This window comes from Tamandua tetradactyla, chromosome 24, assembly GCF_023851605.1.
Source record: "Tamandua tetradactyla isolate mTamTet1 chromosome 24, mTamTet1.pri, whole genome shotgun sequence".
Classification (NCBI taxonomy): Eukaryota; Metazoa; Chordata; class Mammalia; order Pilosa; family Myrmecophagidae; genus Tamandua; species Tamandua tetradactyla.
In genome coordinates, this window is record NC_135350.1 from 37,883,861 (window position 1) to 37,909,497 (window position 25,637).

A 25,637-nucleotide genomic window follows, 5' to 3' on the forward strand; every position below is an offset into this window, starting at 1 on the left:
CCCTTCAGGGAATAATGAAAATGGGGAGAAATTCTCTTCCCCAAGATGAATTCTTGATATTCTCACAAGCAGTGTGGACAACCAAAGCTATAGCCTGAGCCCCCAGTCTTGGGGGTTCATATGAAAGTTAACCCCACAAAGGATAGGTCAAGCCTACTTAAAATTTAGGCCTAAGAGTCACCCCCAAGAGAGCCTCTTTTGGTGCTCAGATGTGGCCTCTCTCTCCATCCAACTCAACAAGCAAACTCACCACTCCCCCTGTCTACGTGGTACATGAATCCCAGGGTTGCGGACCTTCCTGGCAATATGGGACAGAAATCCTAGAATGAGCTGAGACTCAGCATCAGGGGATTGAGAAAACCTTCTCAACCAAAAGGGGGAAGAGGGAAATGAGACAAAGTGTCAATGGCTGAGAGATTCCAAACAGAGTCAAGAGGTTATTCTTGACTCTCAGAATAACTGGAGGTTGTTCTTACGCATTAAGTAAATATCACCTTGTTAGGCAAGATGTAATGGAGAGGCTGGAGGGAACTGCCTGAAAATGTAGAGCTGTGTTCCAGTAGCCATGTTTCTTGATGATGATTGAATAATGATACAGCTGTAACAATGTGACTGTGTGATTGTGAAAACCTTGTGTCTGATGCTCCTTTTATCTACCTTGTCAACAGATGAGTAGAACATATGAAATAAAACTAAATAATAGGGGGAACAAATGTTAAAATAAATTTAGTTTGAAATGCTAGTGATCAATGAAAGGTAGGGGTAAGGGGTATGGTATGTATAATCTTTTTTTTTTCTGTTTTCATTTTATTTCTTTTTCTGTTGTCTTTTTTATTTCTTTTTCTGAATTGATGCAAATGTTCTAAGAAATGATCTTGATGATGAATATGCAACTATGTGATGATATTATAAATTACTGATTATATATGTAGAACGGAATGATCATATGCTAATGTTTTTGTTCATTTGGATACTTACCTAAATATTCTGTTTAACTGAGTAGGGTAAGGACCTGTGCATTATAGTTATTTGAATCTGCCTGTGTGATTCTATTGTGCAGCCATTGTTGAGAATCACTAGATAATGTATGATGTTCTGCCTGGCTCTAACAGTCTACAATTGTAATATGGTCTTTTTTGGATAAAATGCCAAGCAAGCACTTAAGATAATTTGTAGACTTTTTTTTTTTTTTTTTTTACGTGGGCAGGCACCAGGAATCGAACCTGGGTCCTAGGGCATGGCAGGCAAGCATTCTTGCCTGCTGAGCCATAGTGGCCTGCCCAATTTTGTAGACTTTTATAAGTAGTTGGACAGCTGAAGGAACGACCATTCTTTGATTCAGACTCTAGGAAACTTAGAATTTGATATCATGACCAAAATTCCAGCCTTGTGTAAATCCCACAGCATTAAACAGATGCACACAAAACTGTTTACTAAACAACCTAAACAAAAATTACAAACTCTGAAACAAATGGGCACTCGTCAGATTAATATGATTCCTTAGCTGGATTCTTTAGTTATTTCGATGCAGATGATATATAGTGGTAATACTAAACGTCATCTTGACTCACCTTTCTTTTCAGTGATGCCCTTGGATGGAAAGTCTTTGTTGGTGATCTGCCTGGGGAGTTGGAAACTTACACTGTTGCCTCTCCTCCTCCAAGACTTTTCCTCGGGGCACACTCTTGCTTATCTTTTGAGAACAAGTGAGGATGACGATGGCTGTCAGATATATTGGTGATTTGGGTTGAGGTGTGGTATCCCTAGTCAGAACCTGTAATCTAAAATTCACTAGGCGCTCCCTAAAGTATTCAGAAACTGTGCTATAAAGAACCATTTTGACCTCTAACCACCATTTTTTTTCCAGAACCTGTCCCTACTTTCTCCTCCTGGCAGCGGGAGAGCATCGACCCTGATGAAGCCCGCCTCTCCCCGCAGGCAGGACGCCTGATTCAGCAGCTTCTGGATGAGGACAGCGACCCCATGCTCTCTCCCCGCTTCTACGCTTACGGGCAGAGTAGGCAATACCTGGATGACACGGAAGTGCCTCCTTCTCCTCCAAATTCCCATTCGTTCATGAGGTGTGTGTTTTTGTGTTGCTGATGAGTTGATGTGTCATCCCCTCTACAGGAAGGGCATAGATAGTAATTTTTTACATGGTAAGTCCTCAGTCCATGGCAGAAACATATTTCAAATTCTGTGTTCGAGAGCACAGATTGTGTTGTCATTTTTCAGTTGAACTTTGGCCTAAGAGCAGCTAATTGCATATCGAATTTCTATTAGTACCCCTTTCCAAAGTTCTCTCAAATTTAATTTCTAAGCCTCCTAGCATGTTTCAGAATGATTCTCATGCCTGTGCTAATTGTCGCTGTGAGCTAGAGCTGGCTAGTTCTATTCCATAGATGGGAAACACAGGGCTCAGAGTCACGGAAATGATTAGTAGTCAGTTTTCTTTTATTCAAGAGATGGAGAGTATTTTGCACCTCTCCATTCTGTACAGCATTCCACACCCCCAGAGCCCGTTTCAGCTGTCAGGGGCTGCTCTTGGGAAGCTCACCCAAGTCATGTCCCTCACAGGCGTCGGAGCTCCTCTCTGGGGTCCTACGATGAAGAGCAAGAGGACCTGACGCCTGCCCAGCTCACACGGAGGATTCAGAGCCTTAAAAAGAAGATCCGAAAGTTTGAAGACAGATTTGAAGAAGAAAGGAAGTACAGAGTAAGTGCCTCCTCATGCTGTTCTCTTCGTCTCTTCCCTCCCCAACATGTGGGCCTGACAAAAATGCCGAGAACTGAAGGAAAGCCACCAGGGTAAGGGAAATTTCTAGGGGATTTCAAAACAAAGGGCAATAAAAAAAAAAACTAGACAGTAAACCCTGATAAGCCCCAGATATCATGTATCTGCAGTTTTCTTACATGAATTTATCCTCACAAATAAATTGAAAGTTTTAGTTTTCATTTTGTAAACAAAGTGAGCAGGAATGGGAAAAATTGTTGAATGAGGTTTTATGTTTGGTTAAAGCTTAATTCAGGATTATCTTTTCATGAAACTTCACTAGTGCTGACCTCAGTCTATTTTAGCTCTATCCCTACTATTTCCCAGAAGCGTGGCAAAAGGCATTTTCTTGGTGGTTGCTGCTTTCTACTTACTTTGCCTTACAGGATGAACCCTGCAAATAATAGGAAAGGGTCCAGAAATAACCTGACAAAAGCCCATTATCATAAGACCCAGCATTTTCCCCCTAATATCAAAAATAACCAGATGTAAAGAATGATCATGAATTACCCCTGTGAAGTTTGCTTTCATTGATCATAGTTAATTTCTTATTCAGATATGACTGAACTTTTTCTACTGTTTAAAATGAAAATAATTGTCAAGCACATCTACTTCTTTTCCTGTCCCAGTCCCAAACATTTACTGTAGACTGCCTCTTTTCAGCCTTCCCACAGTGACAAAGCAGCCAATCCAGAGGTACTGAAATGGACAAATGATCTTGCCAAGTTCCGAAAACAACTTAAAGGTAGGTAGAGTTCTGGACCTATGGCATGGTTTCTATATGAAAAGCAGGTGCAGAATCCATCATCTCACCTCCTGCTGAGAGGCACTGCTACTTTCTTCCAGAAAAAGACAGGTTCCTTGAGGCTGCTTTCCACTGCTCTCAGCTGATAAGGATGATGATGGCCCCATGTCTTCCTGTGGTTTCAATCACAGGGCAGCCCAGATCAGCTAAGATGCAAATTCTGCAGCATTTATTCATTTCCCTAAACCACTAATAAAAGGCAGATGGTTTTAATTAAGCGCATACTAGTATTTGTTTATTGCAAAGCTCCATTTGCCACAGTGTTAAGAGAAGACATACAGACATAGAGATTAATCTGAAAAGGGTTTGGTGCTTGTCCCTTAAGGAGCTTGCTAACTTTTAAGGGATAGTTATATAAACTCAGTAGAATATGAAGTGCAAATAATTTCAAAATGAGATATGTAAGTTACACAAAAAAAGTTGTCCAGAGCGTGGGCATTTGAGCAAGAACTATGTTTAAAAACTAAGGGAACAAACAGGAAGGCATCTACCACATTCTGAGAACAGCAAACAAGCTAAGGTAGCTACAGTGTGGATGCTAAAGTAGCTAAAGCTTTCTCAGGAATTAGAGTTGGGGAAAATACCAGATAATCCGGGAAGACATTATCATTATTCTGGTTTTGCAAAATAACTGGAGGATTTCTAATAAAATTATAATTAGATACTTTCTGAGATGAGTGGGGCTAAGCAAAAATTATTGACATACAGAAAAAGGATTTGGGTTCAGCAGACATCAATTCTCATGCATCTCTACCCCCAACTCTATTCAAGTAGAGTCCAGACTAAAGATATCTGAAGAGGATCTAACCCCTAGGATGCGGCAGCGAAGTAACACACTACCCAAGAGTTTCGGTTCCCAACTCGAGAAAGAAGACGAGAAGAAGCAAGAATTGGTAGATAAAGCAATAAAGCCTAGTGTTGAAGCCACACTGGAGTCTATCCAGCGGAAGCTGCAGGAGAAACGGGCAGAAAGCTGCCGTCCTGAGGACATTAAGGTGTGATGATTCTGTGGAGGCCCCAGGCTAACAGCTAACCCCAAGCCTTTCCAGTCAGAAAGGTAGAAGCCTAGTGCCTGCCATAGGAATCCCAAAGGACAGGTGATTCAGAAAGGTAGAAGCCTAGTGCCTGCCGTAGGAATCCCAAAGGACAGGTGATGGGGTGACATCGTTTCAAACCTCCTGCATCCTGATCCTCCAAACTTTCAGAGTGTTTTCACTCTATGTCCTTTGGTTTTTTACTACAAATGGAGAAAACTTTTATAGTTATTGCAGAATGAAGTTGCTTTGTTTAATAGCGAGTTTGATGACTCTCTAAGGTAGAAGGATTAGAGGCCAGCCTTTAGGATGCATAACCTGCAACTGTCGTCATTGCTTGTGCCATTAAGCTGAGCCCTATGTGCCTGCAGCCTTATTTTCCTCACTGTTCGACACGCCTTTGCTGCCATGTAGTTGACGATGGTACTTCTGTGCCATCCTTATTTTGAGAAAGAGGTTAGTAATAGCGAATTCCCGAGTGAGCTTCAGATATAGATAGAGCTATTGTATGAAGATTCTTTTAACTTTTCAATAGGAAATGTATTTAACTAAATTTAAAAAAATGGAGTGTTTTCCCCTCTTTCATTTCTCAATCCTTCTGTTTACACAGGATATGACCAAAGACCAGATTGCTAATGAGAAAGTAGCTCTGCAGAAAGCTCTGTTACATTATGAAAGCATTCACGGACGGCCGGTATGTGAATGTACTGAGTTTTTTGATTGGGGTAAATTACATGGCTTTAGCAACGGATCTTTTATGTTGAGTGTCTTATAAATAGGGTTCCCAATATTTGTTTATTTTACTTTTAAAATAAAGGAGATTACTATACCTATATACTTTAACCATAACTAAGCTTCCTGAAGGCATAGCCAATAAGAGGATTCCACTATGTAGTAGATGCTGATTCAAAGGGAAATTTAGTTTGCAACTAAAATTTAGTCACTTGGGTCCTGCTTCCAGGTGAGAAACACTGAGTGAGGTTTGAATTCATGCACAGAGTGACAATGGAGTCAAGAGATTCTTCTGTCCTTAGGTCTCCCCTATGAGCCATCGCTCAGCTGCTCTGAGCTTTTCTTTTCTCACCCATGAAATGAAAAGATTGAACTAGAAGGGTCTGCTCTAAAATTCAGTGTGTCTGCAGTGCACTTGCAACCAGTATTTGTTGTTAAAGAAGTTCCAGTTGCCATTCAGAATTAAAAGTGGAGAGTCCAAAATATGGCTTTGGCTTTTCTTAACAACAAGAACCTTTTAGGTGATTTGTTATTCAGCAAGCGTTTAGTGAATGTTTATTGTTAGCCATGTGAGAGACAGCATGACAGGCTTCTGTTCTTCCTTGAGGAACTTGTAACCAAATATCCTTCTTATCACCTTCTCTTAGTAACACCCTGTTCAGAAAGATCAGGAACCCAACAAAACAGGGCTTAAGAATAGTTTTAAGGAAGCATAAAGTTTTTATACAGTCGTGTAACATCAATCTCTTTTCTACCCTTAGCCAGAACTATAGAATGGATATTCTATATATTTTTATCTAAACTATGCTCTTTTAAATAAAGAAGCTTCTGGAATAATGCACTAGATTCTAAAGTCTGTGAGGGCAAGGATTCTGGGTTTTGTTCACCTAATATTACGCCTAATCCTCAGCATCTAGCATGGGACCTGACACGTAGCATGTGCTCAGGATCTATCTGTAGACTGTGTCCTCCCCGGTATTTTGGTTCTAAACTTACCAGGTTTGAATTTTTAAAAAAACAAGCTGGAGCTGGTGATGATTGGTTTTGCTGGCCTGTCTCTGCAGTGGAAAAATACTGACAGTCTGGGGTAATGTTCATGTTTCAGCCAAGTTTTGTTTTGGAATTTTTAAAGGCATTGAACCAAATAGTAAGTGGACTGGAACTTAAATATATTGTGAAACTTTGTCCTCTACTGGAGTAGTCCAGATTCACAGAGGTAGAACACGACTGCTTTTAACAGGGGAAACCCCTTCTCCACTGTAGGCTCAGAGCCCCAAAACATAGATTCTCTGGGCTAAAGGGCAGACCTTGGTAGAGGAGATGGGAGCTGTGTACTTCCCCCAATGTGTTTTCTGTGCCTTGTATAGATTCAGGTTTTATATTCTTAGACTCTTCAAGGACTTCCTTGCCAGATTTAATTAGTAAGAGCTCCCAGCTACATTCTAGACTTCACCTTGCTGCCAGTGCAGCACTTTGCATGCTGTAGTATTTGTTGCTCTGAGTTGAGCACACATTCTTTCATTCTGCTTGGACTGTGGGCTGTGCAAATACCTTGGGCCTTAGAATCTGCAGACCTAGATTCAGAGCTCAGCCCGAATGGAACTAGCTCTGTGACTTTGGGCTCCTTGAGTGAGCTCTCTGAGCCTCACAGTTTTTTCTGTATAACTAAGATGCATGATATAGGTTGCCATGGAGATTAAATGACATTACACATACAAAAAGTTATATATGTCTATTTATACATAGACATATATTTATATATATATTTACTAGTAGGGTGCTTGGCACTGAGGAGGTAGGGTGGATTTGGGGGAGTGACAGCAAATGATAGTTTGCACTTTGGCTATAAAATATATGCTCTGTTCTCTGTAGCCTACTTGTTATTAAATGACTGAGTCAAGAGAAAGAGTGTACGTTCTTTAGCACTCTTATCATTCGGAATATGAAATATGAGTTCTAAGCCCTGCCCTATTATTTCCTTTTCTTTCACATGAAGGAAGAGCACCTTTTTGTCTCTAGATTGGTCTACTGATAAGACAAGGAATGAATGCTGTAGGAAATTGATTGTAATTTATTCTTGGTCCCAGGCAAGACTTTCTGCCTCTCTCTGGAACATGATACTCCAACCTTCTCAGGAAAAGCAGAGTTCATTTTATGTTTGGCCAGTCTAAAAATCAAAGAGAAAACTTTCAATTCTTAGATCAATGGTGTTACCATGGACCCTGGACTGTAAATACTATTTGGGCAATAGCTCTTCTTAGAAGAAAAATACATGTGCTTCCAGAGCTGAATTAGCATTCCAAAATCCCAATTTTTCAGAAAAGTTGGTACTCATACCTCATTGGTTTTTGATAAATATGCATATTCTAATTTAAAAGAACACAAACTTTCAAAATCACAAGCCAAACGGTTATCTACCATTTCTGTTGGCAAGTAGGCTGACAGACATACAAAAAAAAAATACACTCAGTACACATGGGCACAAAATTCCTTATTATTTATTATAAAAGTGTGCCCTTTTGAGGTTCTGATCAAAAGACTGAATCACAGAGAGAAATACAACAAGTAACTGCAGCTCACTGTATTAGCCTTCTTTAAATACTATTCCTTGATAGTAAATGTAGAAAGGGGAAAACAGGTTTTTAATCATAGCTTCTGGGTTCTTTTTGAGACCCTTCCTCATTGGTATATTCTACTAAGCATAGCCATGTTTAAATTTAAATGCAAATTCTAAAAAGTCATCCATAAATACTATCCTTTGGTTTTCTGCTATTCTGAATAATCTGATCTTGGCACACACAGTCCACTATTATTAGTTAAGAATGAGGAAGATGGAATTGCTATTTTTCTCCGTGCTTTGGCCAGAAATGCACCACTTAGAAGAATCCTCATTTTGTCTTCTCCTTCCACTCACAAATTCAAATTATGTTTTATTTTACTAGGAAGACATTGAGGCAGTGTAGTTTTTTTTGTCTATCAATGGCATAATTTCTAATAAAGTTGGACCTCCATGCAACTGTTAATAACCAGAGATCTTTCTAAACTGAATATGGGCAGATCTCTCAGCTTGAAAGGCAAAATTCTTTATATTAAGGAAACAACTTAGAAAATAATGCCATATCATGACTCTGTGTTAGGATCTTACCTGACTTCATGTCTTATTTATTTGTGAATGGAAAAAAAAAAACTGGGCTGAGAATCAGATGCCCTGAGTTTCCTGACTCAGCATTGTTGAATCGGGCAAATCATTATCATCTATAGAGCTTGTTTTATCATCTAAAAATTAAAGGCTCTTCTAGCTTTAATATTCCATGGTTTTAATGTTGTCTTTATCTTCACAGTTGAAATGTCAGTCATTTTATCTTCACCTTTGTGGCTCTGTTCAGGTAACAGCAACTACCTACCCACAGTATATCTATATTATGAAATTAAAGGTTGGCCGTAATAGAGTAAAAAATAATTAAGAACTTAATTGCCATCATAAACACAAATATTAAATCCCATACTAGAATTGCTGTTTTTCTAGGGGAGTTTTATTTTCAGTTAAGGCAAAAACCATCACAAAAGCAAAGGCCATAAATGCAGTCATCTTTTTAGGTCTTTGTGATTTCTAGTCCAGACTTACCATGAATTCAGTATGGATAATTATTGGCTGGTGTTCCCTTGGTACTTTGAAGTATTATCTGAGACTTTTAGAACAACCAAATATGGTAGTAAGAGACCAATAGATGAAGATTTCTTTTAGTCATAAGAAAAGGTAGAATGGAACATACTGCCTTTTTCCTTTAGATCTTCATATCTGTATTTCTGTGTTCTCTTGATTTATGTACAAAATAGATCTTAATAATAATCCTATTTCCAGACCTGGGAAAACCATTCAGAGTGACTACTTATATGAAAACTAAATAAAAGTTTGATGTAAGAGGAGTGAGTGAAAGTTTGTTGAAAATACAATACCTACTTGGCCAAAGTCATTTTCAAGCAACTAGTATCTTAAATATTTTCTCAGCTGAATTCTGCAGGTTACCAATGAGGAACCCGAGGTTCATAGAACTTCAATGGTTTGTTCAGAATGCTATTCTTGGTTAGCACCAAAATTTTTGACAATTTTTGTTCCTGGCTGATTTCAGTTGACATAATGTTTTCAAAGTTGATCCACGTCATAGCATGTGCCAGAACTTCATGCCTGTTTATGCCTGGGTAATGATATTCCATTGTATGGATATACACATTTTATTTATCTATTCGTCTACTGATGGACCCTTGGGAGTGCCCTTTTTTGACTTTCAATCAAGTTCCTAGTTTGTTAATCTAACTATTGCTTAGATTTTGGCTCAGCTCACAAATCCAGTACTGATAATTGCGTATGATGTGGCTTTATGAAGAGTAAAAGTTGTCTTAGTTTCACCAAGTTTCAGTTTCACTAAGCCTTTGTCCTCAGATAAACACCATGAAAATAATTCTGATACAAATTAAATAGTATTAATTCTCACCTTTCAGTCACTGTAGACTTTGACATCTTTATTGTTTTTGGTGTTTTTGATGAAATGCTAATGTTAACTTTGGTGAAATCATAAGTTTTAACTCTGCATAGTAAAAGATGATTTTATCAGGTCATCCTCAAGTGGTTAGTCCCTAAGGACCACTAATTTAACACAGGAGCAATAAATACATAGAAAATCTAAATATTGGTGTCATAAGCCAGAGAATTAAGCCACTGATCTTCTTTATCTACTCCAACTAGAAGCCTTCCTTTTTTTTTTTTTTTCTTACATGGGCAGGCACCAAGAATCGAACCCTGGTCCTCTGGCATGACAGACAAGCATTCTTGCCTGCTAAGCCACCGTGGCCTACCCTAGAAGCCTTCCTTTTTGAAGTACAAGTCCACATGTGCTTGGAATATACTTAAGAACAGAACTGACCTGTCATATGTTCAGCCTTAGTAGATACTACCAAACAGTTTTCTACTCTCACCAGCAGAGAAGGAGTTTCTGTTGTACAAGATGTTCTTGCTGACACCTTTCCCTTTTAGCCATTGTGACAGTTATTTAGTAGTAGCGCCTGTGGTTTGATCCTTAATCTTTTCACATAAAATAATTTCCGAGTTCCTTTCCAACCTCATCAGTCATCATTTATGAAATCCTAATTTTGAAACTGCCTTGGTACTGTAGATGGTAGAAACAAAAATATCATCTGCCTTTTAATATATGATAACCGAGGAGTTACAAACAAAAGGTTATTATTATTAATGCTGATACAAAATTCACGAACTGTTTTTGCATGATGGCAGAATCCTTCTTAGCTTGAAAAGTTCATCCAGAGTGATTTATTACTGATCACTTAGTGACAGGCAAATAACTACAAAGGGAAACAAGAGATAATCCATTTGTATGTAATCCACAGGTGCCTTCAAAGTTGAAGGCCCAAAAATGGAGGAAAAAGAAATGTCAATAAAGTGATTGCAGAGCTGCATGATAACTATTAAAATGGAAATACATGCTTTCTTTTTTCTCTGGACTCAGAAAATAATAGTCTGGAAACTCAAAACCTGAGCAGTTTTAAATAGGGAAATAATAATGATCGTAGTTTTGTTTTAGAAAAAGCAGTAATAGTGTGGAGTGATTTCCAGTGGTCTGCAGCTAAAGTGGATATTTTGAGTATTTATTGACTAAATAGTAGTCAGTTTAAATAAATATTGTAAGACTTAGTTTGAATCATCTGTATTCTCTCTGAGGCCACAAAGCCCCACGTATGCTTGGACAGCTGTTAGCAGGACCACCGAAAGTGGTGTTTTCAGTTCTCTTGTCCTTGCTTTTCAGGTAACAAAGAATGAACGTCAGGTTATGAAGCCCCTATATGACAGATACCGGCTGGTCAAGCAGATCCTGTCCCGAGCCAACACTGTACCCATCATCGTGAGTACAATACCTTGGTGTTGTTGATTATCTGAGTTATTGAACCCTGCTTAAATTAATAGGGCCCTGATCTGCTTTCTCATTAAAGAGTAGGCTTTAATAGCTAAACCAGTCATTGCTATCTGTGGCCCACAGGGTTGGGGAATGAAGAACTTTCCAAAGACTTCTGTGGCTACATTTGCCGAAAATGAGCAAATCTGAAGCTGGTAGAATTTTTTTTTTCCTCTTGGGAGACATTCTTAGGCCATATATATATATCCATCTGACATTTACTGGACTGACTCCACCCTCTCTTCCTCAGAGACATAGCTCCAAGGTGACAGGGGCAGTGCTTTCTCCAGGCCAAAGAGTGCCTCTCTGATCCTAAGGGCTCCCTCTGTTAATAGTCTTCTCTCTCCCTCCAAGGGAGGTGTCATGTCCAGAAGAAAAGCCTCTACGGAATCCACGAACCCCCCTCTCTTTCTTGGAGAATGTAGGATATATACAGAGCTGAAAAAAGGGAGGAAACTAACAATTTTGAAGTTGCTCTCATTGACCACTTTGCCGCTTTTGGTCCCTGAAGTTTTATTTTGTCAGCAGTGAGGAGCAGCAACATGCTTTCTGTTGTGGGAAAGTCTTTTGGGCACTCGCTGGCTTGCTCTCAGCCCCATCACAGGCTTTCCATCCCCCAGCGCATGAGTGAGTTGTTAATGTCTTGTCCATCTCTGGGAGAATTTTTTGTCCCATTTCAAAGGTCTCCAGGGACTTTGGGATTTCCTCTGATGGCATTTAGGCTTTTTAATAAAGCCAACACAACATTGCTTTTACATTGTTAGTGAAACATATACTCATTTTAGCCACTGCTCTTATCTAGTCCTTCCCTAAATCTCCTTTTTTATTTCTATATTTCTTTTAATAATGCACTTGTTCACATGAATGAGGCAGATGCATTTGAAGAAAGCTATTCTTCTAGAAATTCCTGCAGAAAAGATTAATAAGTGGACTAAAAAATAAAAGAATGAAATCTAAGGAATCTTTTTGATTTTCCAGTTAGGACTCTACATGTTCCTAAATAAGGTGTATGGACAACAGGGGAGTTAGACAACCCATGTATTGCTTGGTCAGCTAGTTACTCCCCGTAGTTTACTAAGGTTAAAGTGTTCTTGCAGTAATTGTGATTGGGGCTGAAAGGGAGTAGGGGGCAAGTGTTCCTTTTCCAGTTTCTTCTCAGTGACTGGTTAAGTCTCACTCACGCGCTGTTCTTATACTAATGTGTCCTCCTCGGTGTATGTATGTGGGCTCTGAAATAAAGTGGCAACTTGGAAAAGAATTTTGCTTGTTTCAGGCTTTCCTGGGAATCTTTTGTGGGGAGGGGTTAGGGTGTACAGTTAAAAGACAGTATAAAATACTGGTGAGGTCAGAAGCAGAGAGCTGGAGGGAAAGGGAAAGGGATTCACAATGTAACCTCCTTGTTAACACCTGTCGCAGGGTTCCCCCTCCAGCAAGCGGAGAAGCCCTTTGCTGCAGCCCATTATCGAGGGTGAAACTGCTTCCTTCTTCAAGGAGATAAAGGTGAAGACCTCCAGCTGCTAACCCATTGCTACATCTGCATCAGTCCCCGCCCTCTTTTTCTCTCTCCCGCCAATGGAAAGCGATTGATTGGGACTTTGGTGATGGCTTCTTGTAGTGTCTCCTAAAAAATAGGACATCTACCATCTTCTGCATCTACCAACTTCGAACAGTCCCTTTTTCTTTATTTATAGACTAGCTGTTCTCCATAATCTCTTTTTTTTTCTGCTGTTATTTTTTCTTTGTTTTTACTTTGCCTTCAGGTGCCATTATTTTTCTGTTGTTTTCATAATTACTTTTTATAAGGAGTCCATTTGGGAAATGAATTTTCTTTATTCCAAAATTTGGTTAAATGAGTTCATTGGGTAATTAAAGGAAATGTCGGTGAGTTTATAGAACAATAAAGTCAACCAAAGCCATATATATTATACAATGAAAAATTATAATTTTATAAACAATATCTTACTTGTCTTTGACAGATTTGCTGTTGGAATTTACCTGTTCTTCCTTCCTCTGCCTTTCCTTGACACATTTACTCCCTAGTATTAATTTTATAATCTGCTCTTTGTCTGTGAATATGGTTCTTAGGACAGACAGTCATTAGAGCAGAGGCTCTGATGTTTTTTTACAGTAGTAATTATGGATTTTATACAGATAATCCTTGTAATCAGTGGCTACTTTTGCTAGAATGGGATGTGAAACCTGTGACCATACAATCAGTATTTCTACTGGGATGAACCTCTTTCATGTTTTTGTTTTCAGAAAACTAACCAAATTGGACTGCCTTATACAGGACTCAAAAGGTGAAAAATTAATGTAGTCATTTTTTTAAAATTGATGCCTGCCTTTTAGCAGTTGTTTAAAGTCTGAAGGGGAAGTTAAGCCCAAAGCAGAATTGAGTCTTACAAGTTTCACTTGTTACTTTTCTATGATAATTTCAAGTTGGCTGAGGTAGTCATTTACTGTAGTTAGGAATGATTATTTCAGAATAGGAGGCCTCTTCTCATTGAGGGACTCCAGTTGAGAACCTCTCCATTTTCTTACTTGATTCTCATTATAAGAAAGTAAGGTAGCACAAACTACAAAACCTTCTCTTTTGTGTGCTCCTTCCCATTCCTTACCTCTTAGCAATCTTAAATACTTCAAAGGCCTAATTTTAAAATATTAGGCAGTGATTGTGCTCACTACTCATGTTATTTTTTTTTAAACTTCCTTTTTGAAAATGCTCTAAACTTGGTATTGAGAAATTTGGGACAGTATACTATATTGTGTCTTAAGGATTAGAGCCATTTTCTTTTAATAAGCCTTAATGTCTATGAAAGAAGACAAATTTTGTCTAGCTGGCAATTGGACAAAAGGATTAAACCACTGTAATTGAAGAAATTGGGGCAATTGTGTATATGAAAAATTAGCATGTTTCTGTTAGCAGCATGCAATACAACAGTTACTAGGAAAAAAATGTGTTCTTTAACACTTCAGAATATGACACTCAACAATTGCCTCATTAAATGAGTTTAAGATAAGCCCTCTGATGCTCTTTTTAAAAGAGGACATTCTTCCAGGTCTTATCCGTTAGCTTAGTGTGTTTTTTTCACAAGTATATTTTGGCCATGCTCTTATACTGGACCATGTGATGGTCAAAATTTCAGATAATTTCGCAATGATTAGATTGCTTTTGTAAACAGTGCTGTCTTTTCAGTTCATTTTGTTCTAATTGGAACAAATTATTTTCTTTAGAAACCAGGCCTGGTTTTAAATGCCTGTAGGAGGGAACCAACTGCCTATTAAATAGAGCCATTTCAAGCTCTAAAGCCCTAGATCTTCTAGCTCAAAGAAACCTAGAGATTATCCAGACAATTCTTCTATCCAAGATAAGAATCTCCTCTAAAACTTCTCTAACAAACTAAAGATACTGTCCCTAAGGAGGGATTCCAGCTCATTATATGGGCTGGCATCAATAATAGCTAAAACTTTTTTATATATATTATTAGTTTTATAATTGTCATTTTAAATTATAAAATTATGATTAAATTTATTCATTGCATTTAACTTATAATTATATAACTTGTAATTCTAGAATGCATAGGTACTCTAAATATAAAATATATCATAGCTAATTAAAACAATTGAAAATTCTAATATTCATAGTTACTAATGTATTATATTCTACTGAATGGGCTTAGTTTTGCGCTCTGGAGCAACATGGCTAATGAGCATACTGCTTCATCTCTGAGAGCACTTCATAGGCTTCTAGCCATCCGCCTTGTCCAGTCCTACCCACACCCTGTACAAATCTTTTCTCCACGTTCCTATTATTCTTCATGGGCTATGAGTCCCAGACCTTCCACCATTCTGGGGTTCTGGCCTATACACACACACTCCAGTTTATCTACAGCCCTCTTAAAAGTACCAGTTCCCAGAACTGGAAATAATTCCAGGTATGGTTTACCCAGGACAGTCAGCCAGAAGACGAGCCCTGACCGTGATCTGGATTGCTAAGGTCCTGTCAGATCTGCAAGTCCAGGGCCACCTGGCAATCAATGTATTGCAAGTTCATTTCAGTCCTTCTCGGGCAGGTATCTCAATCTCAGCACTGTTGACATTTTGGACAGGATAATTCTTTGTTGTAAGGGGCATTTTAGGGTGGGTATTATAATGTGTTTAGCAGCGCCCCTGTTCTCTACCCACCAAATGCTGGTAACCCACCCCCTCCCCCAAATGTGACAACCAAAATGTCTTCAGACATTGCCAGATCACCCCCAGGTGCGAACCACTGCTCTCAGGTCTTTTCCATGGATTGCTTACCAGCTTCACGCCCACTTTTTTCCTAGCCTAATTATTGGACTAGTTAACCAATGTGTTATTTCTAATACTTCTATTCCAGCTTTATGAGATAAATAAAATCTAGATTTTTATTCCAACATACCAGATGCACACTTTGTACTATCTAACACATTTTGTGAGTATGCCCTTTCCAAGTTTATCCGAGTGATGGTAGGGCAGGGTCCCTGCAGGTTCACATCACCGTGACATCATCACTGCGTGAAGGTGGTAACCAGCTTTCCTTTCTTAGGGTTGGTCCTCTCATTCTTTACAGAGGTTTCAGGATACGTTTTTGAGGAAGCAGGGCTCCTCATTGCTTGTACATTATCTGCATCTAATTTCTTCTAGAATTTACCCAATAGCCCCAATAACCTGATGAACTTACAATTTGAAGGTCTACCTATTTTGATGCTTCTCTTTTCACATGATTTTCAGAGATGACTGAGAGTAGTTAGCTTCATCTCAGACATCGACTGCTCACTATTTGCAAAGCGTTTTTCACATTGTTAAGCTCTCTCAGGATTCTGGGTTATAATTTGTTAAGGCTTAGACTCCTGGCTTTATTAAAGGTAATTAGGCTCCTCTTTGTAACTTCATTTCTTATCTGTCTTGGGCTTTACTACTCTGTTTTTTTTTTTTTAATTTTAAATTCTTTATTTGTTAATACAGTGCATGATTACATTGATCTTTTTCATCTTATAGCTATGCACTTATCATCACAATCAACTTTTATCTTTTTTTGTGAAAAATAGATACAAAAAAGCAATGAATTTCAAAGCACATTGCAACAATTAGTTATAGAACAGATTTCAGAGTTTGGTGTGGGTTACAGTTCCACAATTTTAGGCTTTTACTTCTAGCTGCTCGAAGATATTGGAGACTAAAAGAAGTGTCAGCTTAGTGATTCAGCAGTCATACTCATTTGTTAAACCCTACCTTCTCTGTATAACTCCACAGTCAACTTTGATCTTTCTCCCACTCTTTAAAGGTGTTTAGCCTCTGGCCATTCTAGCTTTTTCATGTTGGAATGGGCTATTGATAATATGGGATGGGGGATGCAACCAGTTGATGTTCTGGAGAGGCTGGCCCCTCTGCATTTTATGACTTATCTGGTCCAGGGAACCATCTGGAGGTTGTAGGTTTCTGGAAAACTACCCTTCATACCTTCGTAGAATGTTACATAATGCCCTAAGTATTCTTCAGGATTGGCAGGAATGGTTTTGGTGTAGGTTTGGCAAGCTATAATAGGCAGCAATGTCTACTGAGGCTTGCCTAAGAGGGACCTCCAGAGTAGCCTCTCGACTCTATTCAAGTTCTCTCAGCCATCGATACCTTGTATGTTAACGTTTCTTTTCCCCCTTTTGTTCAGGATGGTATTGTTGATCCCAGGGTGCCAGGGCCGAGCTCCTCCCTGGGAGTCATCTCCTACTCTGCCAGGGAGACTTTCACCCCTGAATTTTAATGCTCTCTTAATAGTGATTTGTTATCACTAATTTAAAACAGAGTTACTAAAATTATTTAACAGTTGTTGAGCATCTATGTATGCAAACATCAGCCAAGTTCTGGGGACTGCAGTACATAGATTCACACCACTACCTCCATTGAGTTTTTCTTCCTTATCTAGGGCAGGGGAAAAGAAAGGGAGCCAAAACCAGTCTGTACTCCCTGTGTGCCATATATCTTATTAGGTACTTTCTATACCTTATCTCAATTAATCCTTATAAAATGCCATATGAAAGAATTGTTACTCCTTACAAAAAAAGAGGAACTTTAAGGTAAAGAATTATTCATTTAAGAATTGAATCTTATTTTATGTATTTTTTTTTTTACATTTTAAAAATAATTTAAATATAAAAAATTACTGAGACATTTACTTTCATGGACCACGCAAAGAGACTGAAGATCTAAAAAGCTAAGAGCATTTGGCACAGCCACCTAGTGCTTACTGGTTTTACTTTTATGCTTTCAAAATAGAATTTTCATTGTAGTGTGTAATAGTCCTTTTTTTTTTTTTGGCTTTGTTTGCATTATTTCTCTTTAGAGACACCATTATAAACATACCTACATTTAAGGTAAGATAATCCACTGCTGCAATTTGCCCATCTGTGACCTTACCTCCAATGATAACTATTTTTACCTGCTTCCAGAGATTTTTAGTTGTGTTGGCATTGAAACCATTAGGTTTAACTGTAATAATTAATGTTATACTTTCAGTTGTTCATGTAGCTGCATTCCTAACTAAATTTTTATTTTTTCAAGAAATTAACATATTATTTTCTGGCCTAATGCTTACATTTTGGTAGTAAATTATATCTTTTAAAATTTTTCCCTCAGGGGTGCACGGGTGGTTCAGTGGTAGAATGCTCGCCTTCCGTGTGGGAGACCCGGGTTTGATTCCCGGACCATGCACCTGAAAAAAAGATGATGTTTCCCTCAGATTCTGATATTATTTTTTCCTTAGATTTACCTGCCTCAAACTGACACAAGAAATCATTTGACTTCATTTCCTAATTGCATTAAAATCAGCACAGAGAATATCATACTTTACTTAGAATCTTGGGAGACTGAAAAATACAGTTGTGGCCCTTGAAAGCTCTTGAAAAAAATGTATGAGTTTTATGTTCCCAATCATGAAAAGATAAATGTTTTGATCTTCTCAAAACTTTTCTAAAATTCTGTGCTTCAAGCAACCCCAAAATATTTTAGAATCTCAACTCTTAAGTAGAAAGGCTGTATTTGTTCTACTTCTGAAAATGTTTGTAGCTTAATAAAAAATGTTTTCTGAGGTACATGAGTAATAGACTCCTTAAGGCACTGATTACCTGGTTGTGGTGGGTTTTGTTAGTCACAGAGCTGGAAATTTTTAGTGTTGTTTGGTTCATATGATTTAGGGTCTAAAGTTATGATGGGTGTTCCTTCTTGCCCACCACCTTGATAGCTATTAATTGTGCTGCAGATTAAATGTTGAGAACACATTTTATAATCAGTTTTCTTATTAACTAACTATGATTTGGGTATATATCATAGACATATATACAAATATTCAGTAATGTGCCCACAGTGTTCACATGTGTTGCCAAATGTAGATATAGAAAAAACTAGAAACATACATTTATATGATGTCTGGCCTTTCTGTTTTTATTTTTACAAAGACTTCCCCTTGATGTCTGGATAATTAAATGAGTGCTAAATGATACTTGTAATGGAAGATGCCAGAAAATGTGGCCAGATTTTTATTGGGATTGCTGTGTAATTCTAGGAAGAAGAGGAGGGTTCAGAAAGTGATAGCAACATGAAACCAGACTTCACGGTCACTCTGAAAACTGATTTCAGTGCACGCTGCTTTCTGGACCAGTTCGAAGATGATGCTGATGGATTCATTTCCCCCATGGATGATAAAATGCCATCAAAATGCAGCCAGGACACAGGGCTTTCAAATCTCCATGCTGCTTCAATGTATGTCATTTTGCTGTTACCGAAATGTTTCAGTGCAAATAACCTTCTGAAATGTTCTTTAAAACTTTGTATTTAAATAAATTAGCTGGAAAATGCAAATGACTTAACCTTGGTGGGGGGGCACTGTGTGGATACAACAGTGATATATGTTTTTTTTCTGTCTCAATTTTTTAATATATTTCATTCCACATTTTCTGAGGGAGCTTTTGAAATCTTGCTTAAACAACCAGAAGGTCTCTATAAATGGCATTGTGTGGTTCTGTTCTCCACAGCTCATAATTTAACGCACATTGAACACAGATGTCAACTCTTTATTTTAAAGCAAAAGATGACAAAGCGCTATGTAATTTTGCTAGCCCTAAGAATTCATAAATAGCAGGAGCCTGCAGGAGCCTCACAAGCCTTTTTATAGCCAGCATATTTGAACTTTCAAGAGATAGTAAACATCCATTTCGCTGACCCTGAAGTACCCTCAGCAGTTTTTTGCACGTATGTGCTCATCCCTGTTGAGCTACACATTCATTGCATTGATTACAATCAGATTTAACTTAATCTTCTTGGCATTTTCTGTCCACTTAGACCTGAACTCTTGGAACACCTTCAGGAAATGAGAGAAGAAAAGAAAAGGATTCGAAAGAAACTTCGTGATTTTGAAGATAATTTTTTCAGGCAAAATGGGAGGTAGTGCATTTGTTTTCTCTCCTTCTTCACTTACCCCAACAGATTCCCCTCCCCCCCCCCCCCCGTGAGTTTGTGCCCTTAAAGATTTACTGTGAGATGATGAGGTTCGGGTGGTCCTTAAGGAAGAAACGCCCCTTCGATGGTGTCCAAGACTGATGCAGAATTATAACATTTATAAAACTAACCCATCACATCAAATTCTAAGCAGCTTGAAGCTTAAATTTCCAGGTGACAGCACTGGTATATTTTTCCCCCTAAGAAATTAGAGAAATAAGGAAAAAGGAACCAAAATTTTGCTGATTTTAAGCTCATTTTAAAAGCAAAGATGATAATTGTCAAGTTTGAATGAAAAATATATATAAGAAGCAATAAATGCACCTGGTTAATAGGTTGCTTTTCTCTAGTGGAATTTTATGGCATAATTTAATCATCCTCACATAACACTATGCTGAGAAATAGTCTCCCATGTTTGCAAGTGATTACACATAGAATATCTTACTCAAAGCCACAGCATGAGCTCAAAGATAGAACAGGGATGATATTTGCATTTATGTTAGAGTCAAGTTTTATCACTTTAAATTGCTTTTATTTGAATCCAGATTAAGCTGTGTAAATACAGTTTCTTTAAGTCCCCTTTTATACTTCTGGAAAATATTGGGAACTAAAAGCACCACAAAAATCAGCTTGGGCAATTGAAATGTGTTGTATTCTAGTTTATTTCAATTAATATATAATGTTATTTTTAGGATCACTGATTTGGATCTGTCCTATCCTGTAATGATATTCTCACAATTTATATATATTTTTCTACTTAAATATTTGATTTTCTTTTCTTGCACATTTGGAAAACATAGATAAGCAGATAAAGAAGAGAGATAATATCCAATATTAATAATAATATAAAAAACAAACCATAATTAATATTTTGATGCGTTTCCTTCCCATCTTTTTTCTAAGCATATTTCTGGTTTCTTTTTGTCCCTTAAAAAATATTTTGTTGTTAACGTATTTACAGCATAATATTTCCCATTTTAACCACTTTCAACTGTACAATTCAGTGGTGTTAATTACAGTGAATTACACGCTGTTCTACCATCACCACCATCCGTTACCAAACCTTTTCCATCACCCCAAACAGAAACTCTGTGCCCATTAAATGTTAACTCCCCATTCCCCACCCTTGTCCCTGTCCCGGCTACCCTATAATCTACTTTGTCCATATATTTGTATATAATTATAATTATACATTATGTACAAACATCCTATACGTGAGGGTTTCCATAAAATTATATAACCTATCTAAGTTTTAAGAAAATATGATTAATGGGAATTAATGTAATCATCACCATAAAACTTTAGGCCTGTGTGAGACTTCTGATATCATCAAGTCTGTTCCGTTATTTCATATCCGAGGAGAACAAAGCACCCAACAGGAACTAGGTGGTGGATGTTGCAATTCCTAATTCGTATCTCCTTCACTGCCCTCTGCTGAAAATCCACCAGATTCCTTCCTTAGAACAAGGCGGGGCATGAATAAGATACACTTATTTTTAGTTTATCAAACAAATTAAATAAGCTGCCTGCTATCCCCCTTTTTTATATTTGCTTTTTCATACTAAGGAAAGAAACCTGCTGTTTGAATGTTGGACGTGTACATTTCAAAATGAAATGAGAAGCAAGACTGCAGGAAGGTTAAGAACGGTTAATTTGCAGCGAGCCCACCTCATTTCCAGTCCTGGCTTCCCCTCGCCAGGATGTGGGTTATAACACTCCTTCGCCACGCTGCCGTGAGGGTTATCTTAGATCACGCACACAAAGTGCTTAACACAGCGCTTGACCCATAGTAAGCTCTCAATTAATATTTATTGTTTACACATGTAAAAATTAGGCATATAAGTTACATGTAAGGGCTCAGTATTTAATGTCCCAACTGCTGAATTTCAACACTAATTTTATATTAAGTAGAAGTATTAACTGTTTTTGAAAAGCATGTAAATTATAGTACATACTAATTGCTAATTAGAAACTTAATGGTTCATTTGATGGATTGTATAAAAATGAGAAAGTATTATTAAAATGAGGAATGTAGGATTTCCATGTATGGAGACTCAATGTAAATTCATATTTTAACAGCAGAGGAGGAAAATGTTTACGTTTCGTAGTCCTTCATACCATGCTACAAAATGCCAGACGCACTTCGTAAACCTCTGCATTGTGTGGCGCCTTGTGGGAGAAGCAGCCTTTCACTGTTTGTCTCAATCCAGCTCCAGTCTTGATACCAAGTGATGTTTGGCAATACTGATTCTAAAGGTTAACTGTAGTTTCCACATAATGATGAGTCACCTGATGAACACTTTCCTCTAGACGAGACAGAAAATGATTGTCTGCCTCCTTTTCCTTTGTTTCCATTAGAAATGTCCAGAAGGAAGACCGCACGCCTCTGGCTGAAGAGTACAATGAGTATAAGCACATAAAGGCGAAACTAAGGCTCCTGGAGGTGCTCATCAGCAAGAGAGACACTGATTCCAAATCCATGTGAGGAGGTAGACCCTGTGTGAGAAGAGGTGGCAGGCAGGATGCAGGTTAGATTTCCCAGCTGCCTTCTTGGACAAATAACAGCTCTGCAGAAATGAAAGGCAATCTTGAAACTGGGGTTGGATGGCACAAGGAAGAATTTCCAGGACCTGCAAAGCACGCAGCCTTTCTGCCTCCAGGCCCAGCTCCTATCTCCATTGACTACCTTAGAGACTGCCTAGGTAGAAGATGGCAACTTGACCTGACTTAGGAATTCTGTGATGGGAAAGTCAATATTCCTGCACACACACAAACATACACACACACACATCTATACAGACACACTATAGTGGAAATTTTGCTAACACTAGCAGTGAAGAATCACTACATTTAGACACATTCATTTACAGAGAATATATACTGTTCTTCCCTGGAGAACTGGGAAACATGAGACCATTCTCTGTCTAACTGTGATATAAACAAGCTCAGGACTTCGCTATGTAGAGCAAACTTGCTGTGGAGGTTCATGTTTTCCTTGTACCCTGGTTAAGTGTGACTGTGCATCTGAGAGCCCTTTTTGCTGCCTTTGACCCTTCCGGTGACCTTTCTACAGAGCTGCGCCCTCCCCCACTGTTGTGAATTTGTTGTTTTCCCCTACAGTTCTCAGGTAGAGGGAAGCAGCACATGCCCAGAATGGCAGGGCGATGATTTATTTGATTGTGTATGTCTTCAGGACTTCCTCAGCTGATAAAAAAATTGGGTCCCTGCCTAGGATTGGGTAATCTGCAGAGAACAGCAGGATTATAACAAGAGCTCCATTAATGCTGATTTTTAATCCAGGTAACATGGTGAAGAGCCTAGAAGATCCATTCCTTAACATTGCCTGTCCTCATCAGCCTCAGACTTTAAAAAGACATTTAACATCAAACTCTAAGCAAGGCCAACATGGATATGGCACCGTGGTTCGGGCGCCGTTTCACCTTGACACTAGCCAAACATGAAGGGTCTCGTTTCATTCTTAGCCAAATAGTGTAGAAGATCGTGGGAGACAGGGGAGACCACGTTCTCAGCCTCTGAGTGCTCACGAGTTAAAAAAAAAGTCAAAGGAAACCTGCACTCAAAATCCCCACACTGAACAGTAAATGCAGGCCTCAGAGCTTAGCCCAAGGCAGAATCTAAATCACATTATTTTTAAGATGATGTTCAACATTCAGAAAAGAAAAAGAAATGGTGTGTGGCCAATTATGATTATAATTTTTTCAAAGACTCTGTCACAAAGCTGTCTTTATTAGACATTTTGGAGGGACCAGGGAATTTAGGACACTGAATCATTCATCTCCCAGTGTGCTAATATCCCTTTGTGATTTGTTGTTACTTTTTAAACTTCTGCATAAGCACCCAGGAAACCACACCCTGGTTCCACCTGTCCATCGGGGGTCGGGTTTGAGTCTAGCCGAGGTGTCTGCACCCAGCAGCTGCTGGCTGTCATGAGCAGACCTTTCAGCAGGGTCTGTCCTTTGAAGAGAAAGTGGCCGGATGAACAGGACATGGGGTGTGCCCTCCTGTATGTTTTGAGAGTTACTCTCTAAAGTGTACCTCTAAAGATGAAGGAGAGAAGAAAGAGGACCTAAAACTGAACTGACTACTTGTTAGTTTCAAAATAGACTATTGAGAAACTGGTCAGTTTGGATTCATGGCGTCATTTTTCCTTGCTGAAGGAATATGGCAGCTCCGCTCTGTCAGCTGAAAATTGTTCAAGTCGGGGGTGAGGGAAAGTGAAAGCTTTGGAGTTTGCTTTTAAAAATAATCATATGGAAGCATGAGCTTTGTGTCAGAAGTGCCCTGGTTTTAACCCACGCTTAAAGACGGTACATCATCCTACAAACTTAAATGTACATGAAAATATAGTTTGGTATTCTTTGCTCTACTGTTTACATTGCATATCGTTAGAATTTCAAGGAGTTATATTATAAAATAAAATGATGCACTTTAGGACGTTTTCTACTTTGGAAATCTGAACATGAATCATACACATGACCAAAAAATTGTATTTTTTGAAAGAAATACATGTCTAGTCTGTCCTTTTTAAGTAATTATTCTCTTAAATAAGCTATAATATAAATCAAATCATTACCCGTTAACATTTAAAGCACATCTGTTTAAGCATAAAGTTTTGGAAAAATGTGCTACAGAATTTTTTTAAAAAGCTATATAAATGCGAAACTTCTAAATGTTTTCAAATGTATCATTTCTGCCAAAGGTAAATTAACTAAAATATTTTATTCAGGAATCCCCATTCAAATTTGTATGATTGAATAAAAAGAAAACAAAAATTGAGTTAAAATAAATTGTGTATGGAATGTTTTCCTTTGTAATTTCTAATAACCTATGTACTTCGTAAAATAGAGACCAAATTAAGGGGGCAAAATCTGCTTACACTAGATCTTATTTCAAGCCATCTTACTCTGTAGTTTCTGGTCCTGCCAGAAATACCAAGGCAAATTTGTTTCCACAGCAACCACTTCTGCAGCCTAAAATCTCAAGATACTAGAGGCAGTTTCTTAATTGGCTTCACACAGAATACTCCTGGCAATGTGTGCTTATTAGCACATGCCAACAAAATAAATGTCAAGGGTTATTTAATAACAATTATAAGTAAAGGTGAATAAACCTGATTTATTATATGATTTATAAGCATTACAGATGATGAAGGCTTGTGATTTTACAACCACTTGCTTTTATTGTGTTTACTCTGGAGAAAACATTGAAATAGATATTTATATTAAGTATGATACAATTACTTCATTTCCTCTTTGAATCATTTAGTTAGGATGTCAGGTTTTTTTTTTTTGTATGCTCTATGGTGGGGTCACGTTTCATTCTTTTTCCATGTGAGTATCCCATTATTGCTAGCACTATTTTGTTGGTTTTGGTTTTTTGTTGTTTGTTTGGGAAGTGCATGGGCCAGGAATCGAACCCAGGTGTCCCACATGGCAGGCGAGAATTCTACCACTGAACTAACCTCACAGCCCTGCTAGGATGTCACTTATTTTTTCTTTTTTTTTTTAGGATGTCACTTTTATAATATGTATGTACAAGGTAAGTTTTTCAAGACGGTCTAAGTTTGTCCTGTTTTGGTAGAAGGAAGCCCACACCACTAATTCAGGGAAAATTTCCATTAAAGACCAAACAAATTTCAAACTGGAGAGCTAAAATGTGTTTTTAATTGCTAGTTGTGCCAGTCCGAATCTGTGGTGGATTTTGATCCTCATTTGATATTGCTGAGTGGGAGCATTTTGATTGTTTCCATGAAGTGACCCACCCAATTCTGGGTGGTAACTTTTGATTAGATGATT

General features: G+C 38.1%; 1 protein-coding gene across 6 annotated transcripts in view; it reads left to right on the top strand.

The window, feature by feature from the left end:
- FAM13A (family with sequence similarity 13 member A) overlaps positions 1 to 23,366 on the top strand; it is a 344,433-nt gene extending 321,067 nt beyond the window's left edge. For 4 of the 6 annotated variants that reach the window (XM_077142873.1, XM_077142872.1, XM_077142870.1 and 1 more), the window contains 10 exons: positions 1,868 to 2,081; positions 2,578 to 2,716; positions 3,437 to 3,518; positions 4,350 to 4,573; positions 5,223 to 5,306; positions 11,164 to 11,259; positions 12,727 to 12,810; positions 18,890 to 19,086; positions 19,666 to 19,767; positions 22,180 to 23,366. In XM_077142873.1, the coding sequence (XP_076998988.1) occupies positions 1,868 to 2,081; positions 2,578 to 2,716; positions 3,437 to 3,518; positions 4,350 to 4,573; positions 5,223 to 5,306; positions 11,164 to 11,259; positions 12,727 to 12,810; positions 18,890 to 19,086; positions 19,666 to 19,767; positions 22,180 to 22,306 (1,349 nt within the window). In that variant the 3' untranslated portion in view covers positions 22,307 to 23,366. The remainder of the gene's footprint in view (positions 1 to 1,867; positions 2,082 to 2,577; positions 2,717 to 3,436; positions 3,519 to 4,349; positions 4,574 to 5,222; positions 5,307 to 11,163; positions 11,260 to 12,726; positions 12,811 to 18,889; positions 19,087 to 19,665; positions 19,768 to 22,179) is intronic. The other 2 variants (XM_077142871.1, XM_077142869.1) reach the window with 1 other exon arrangement.
- Positions 23,367 to 25,637: the final 2,271 nt, after the last annotated feature.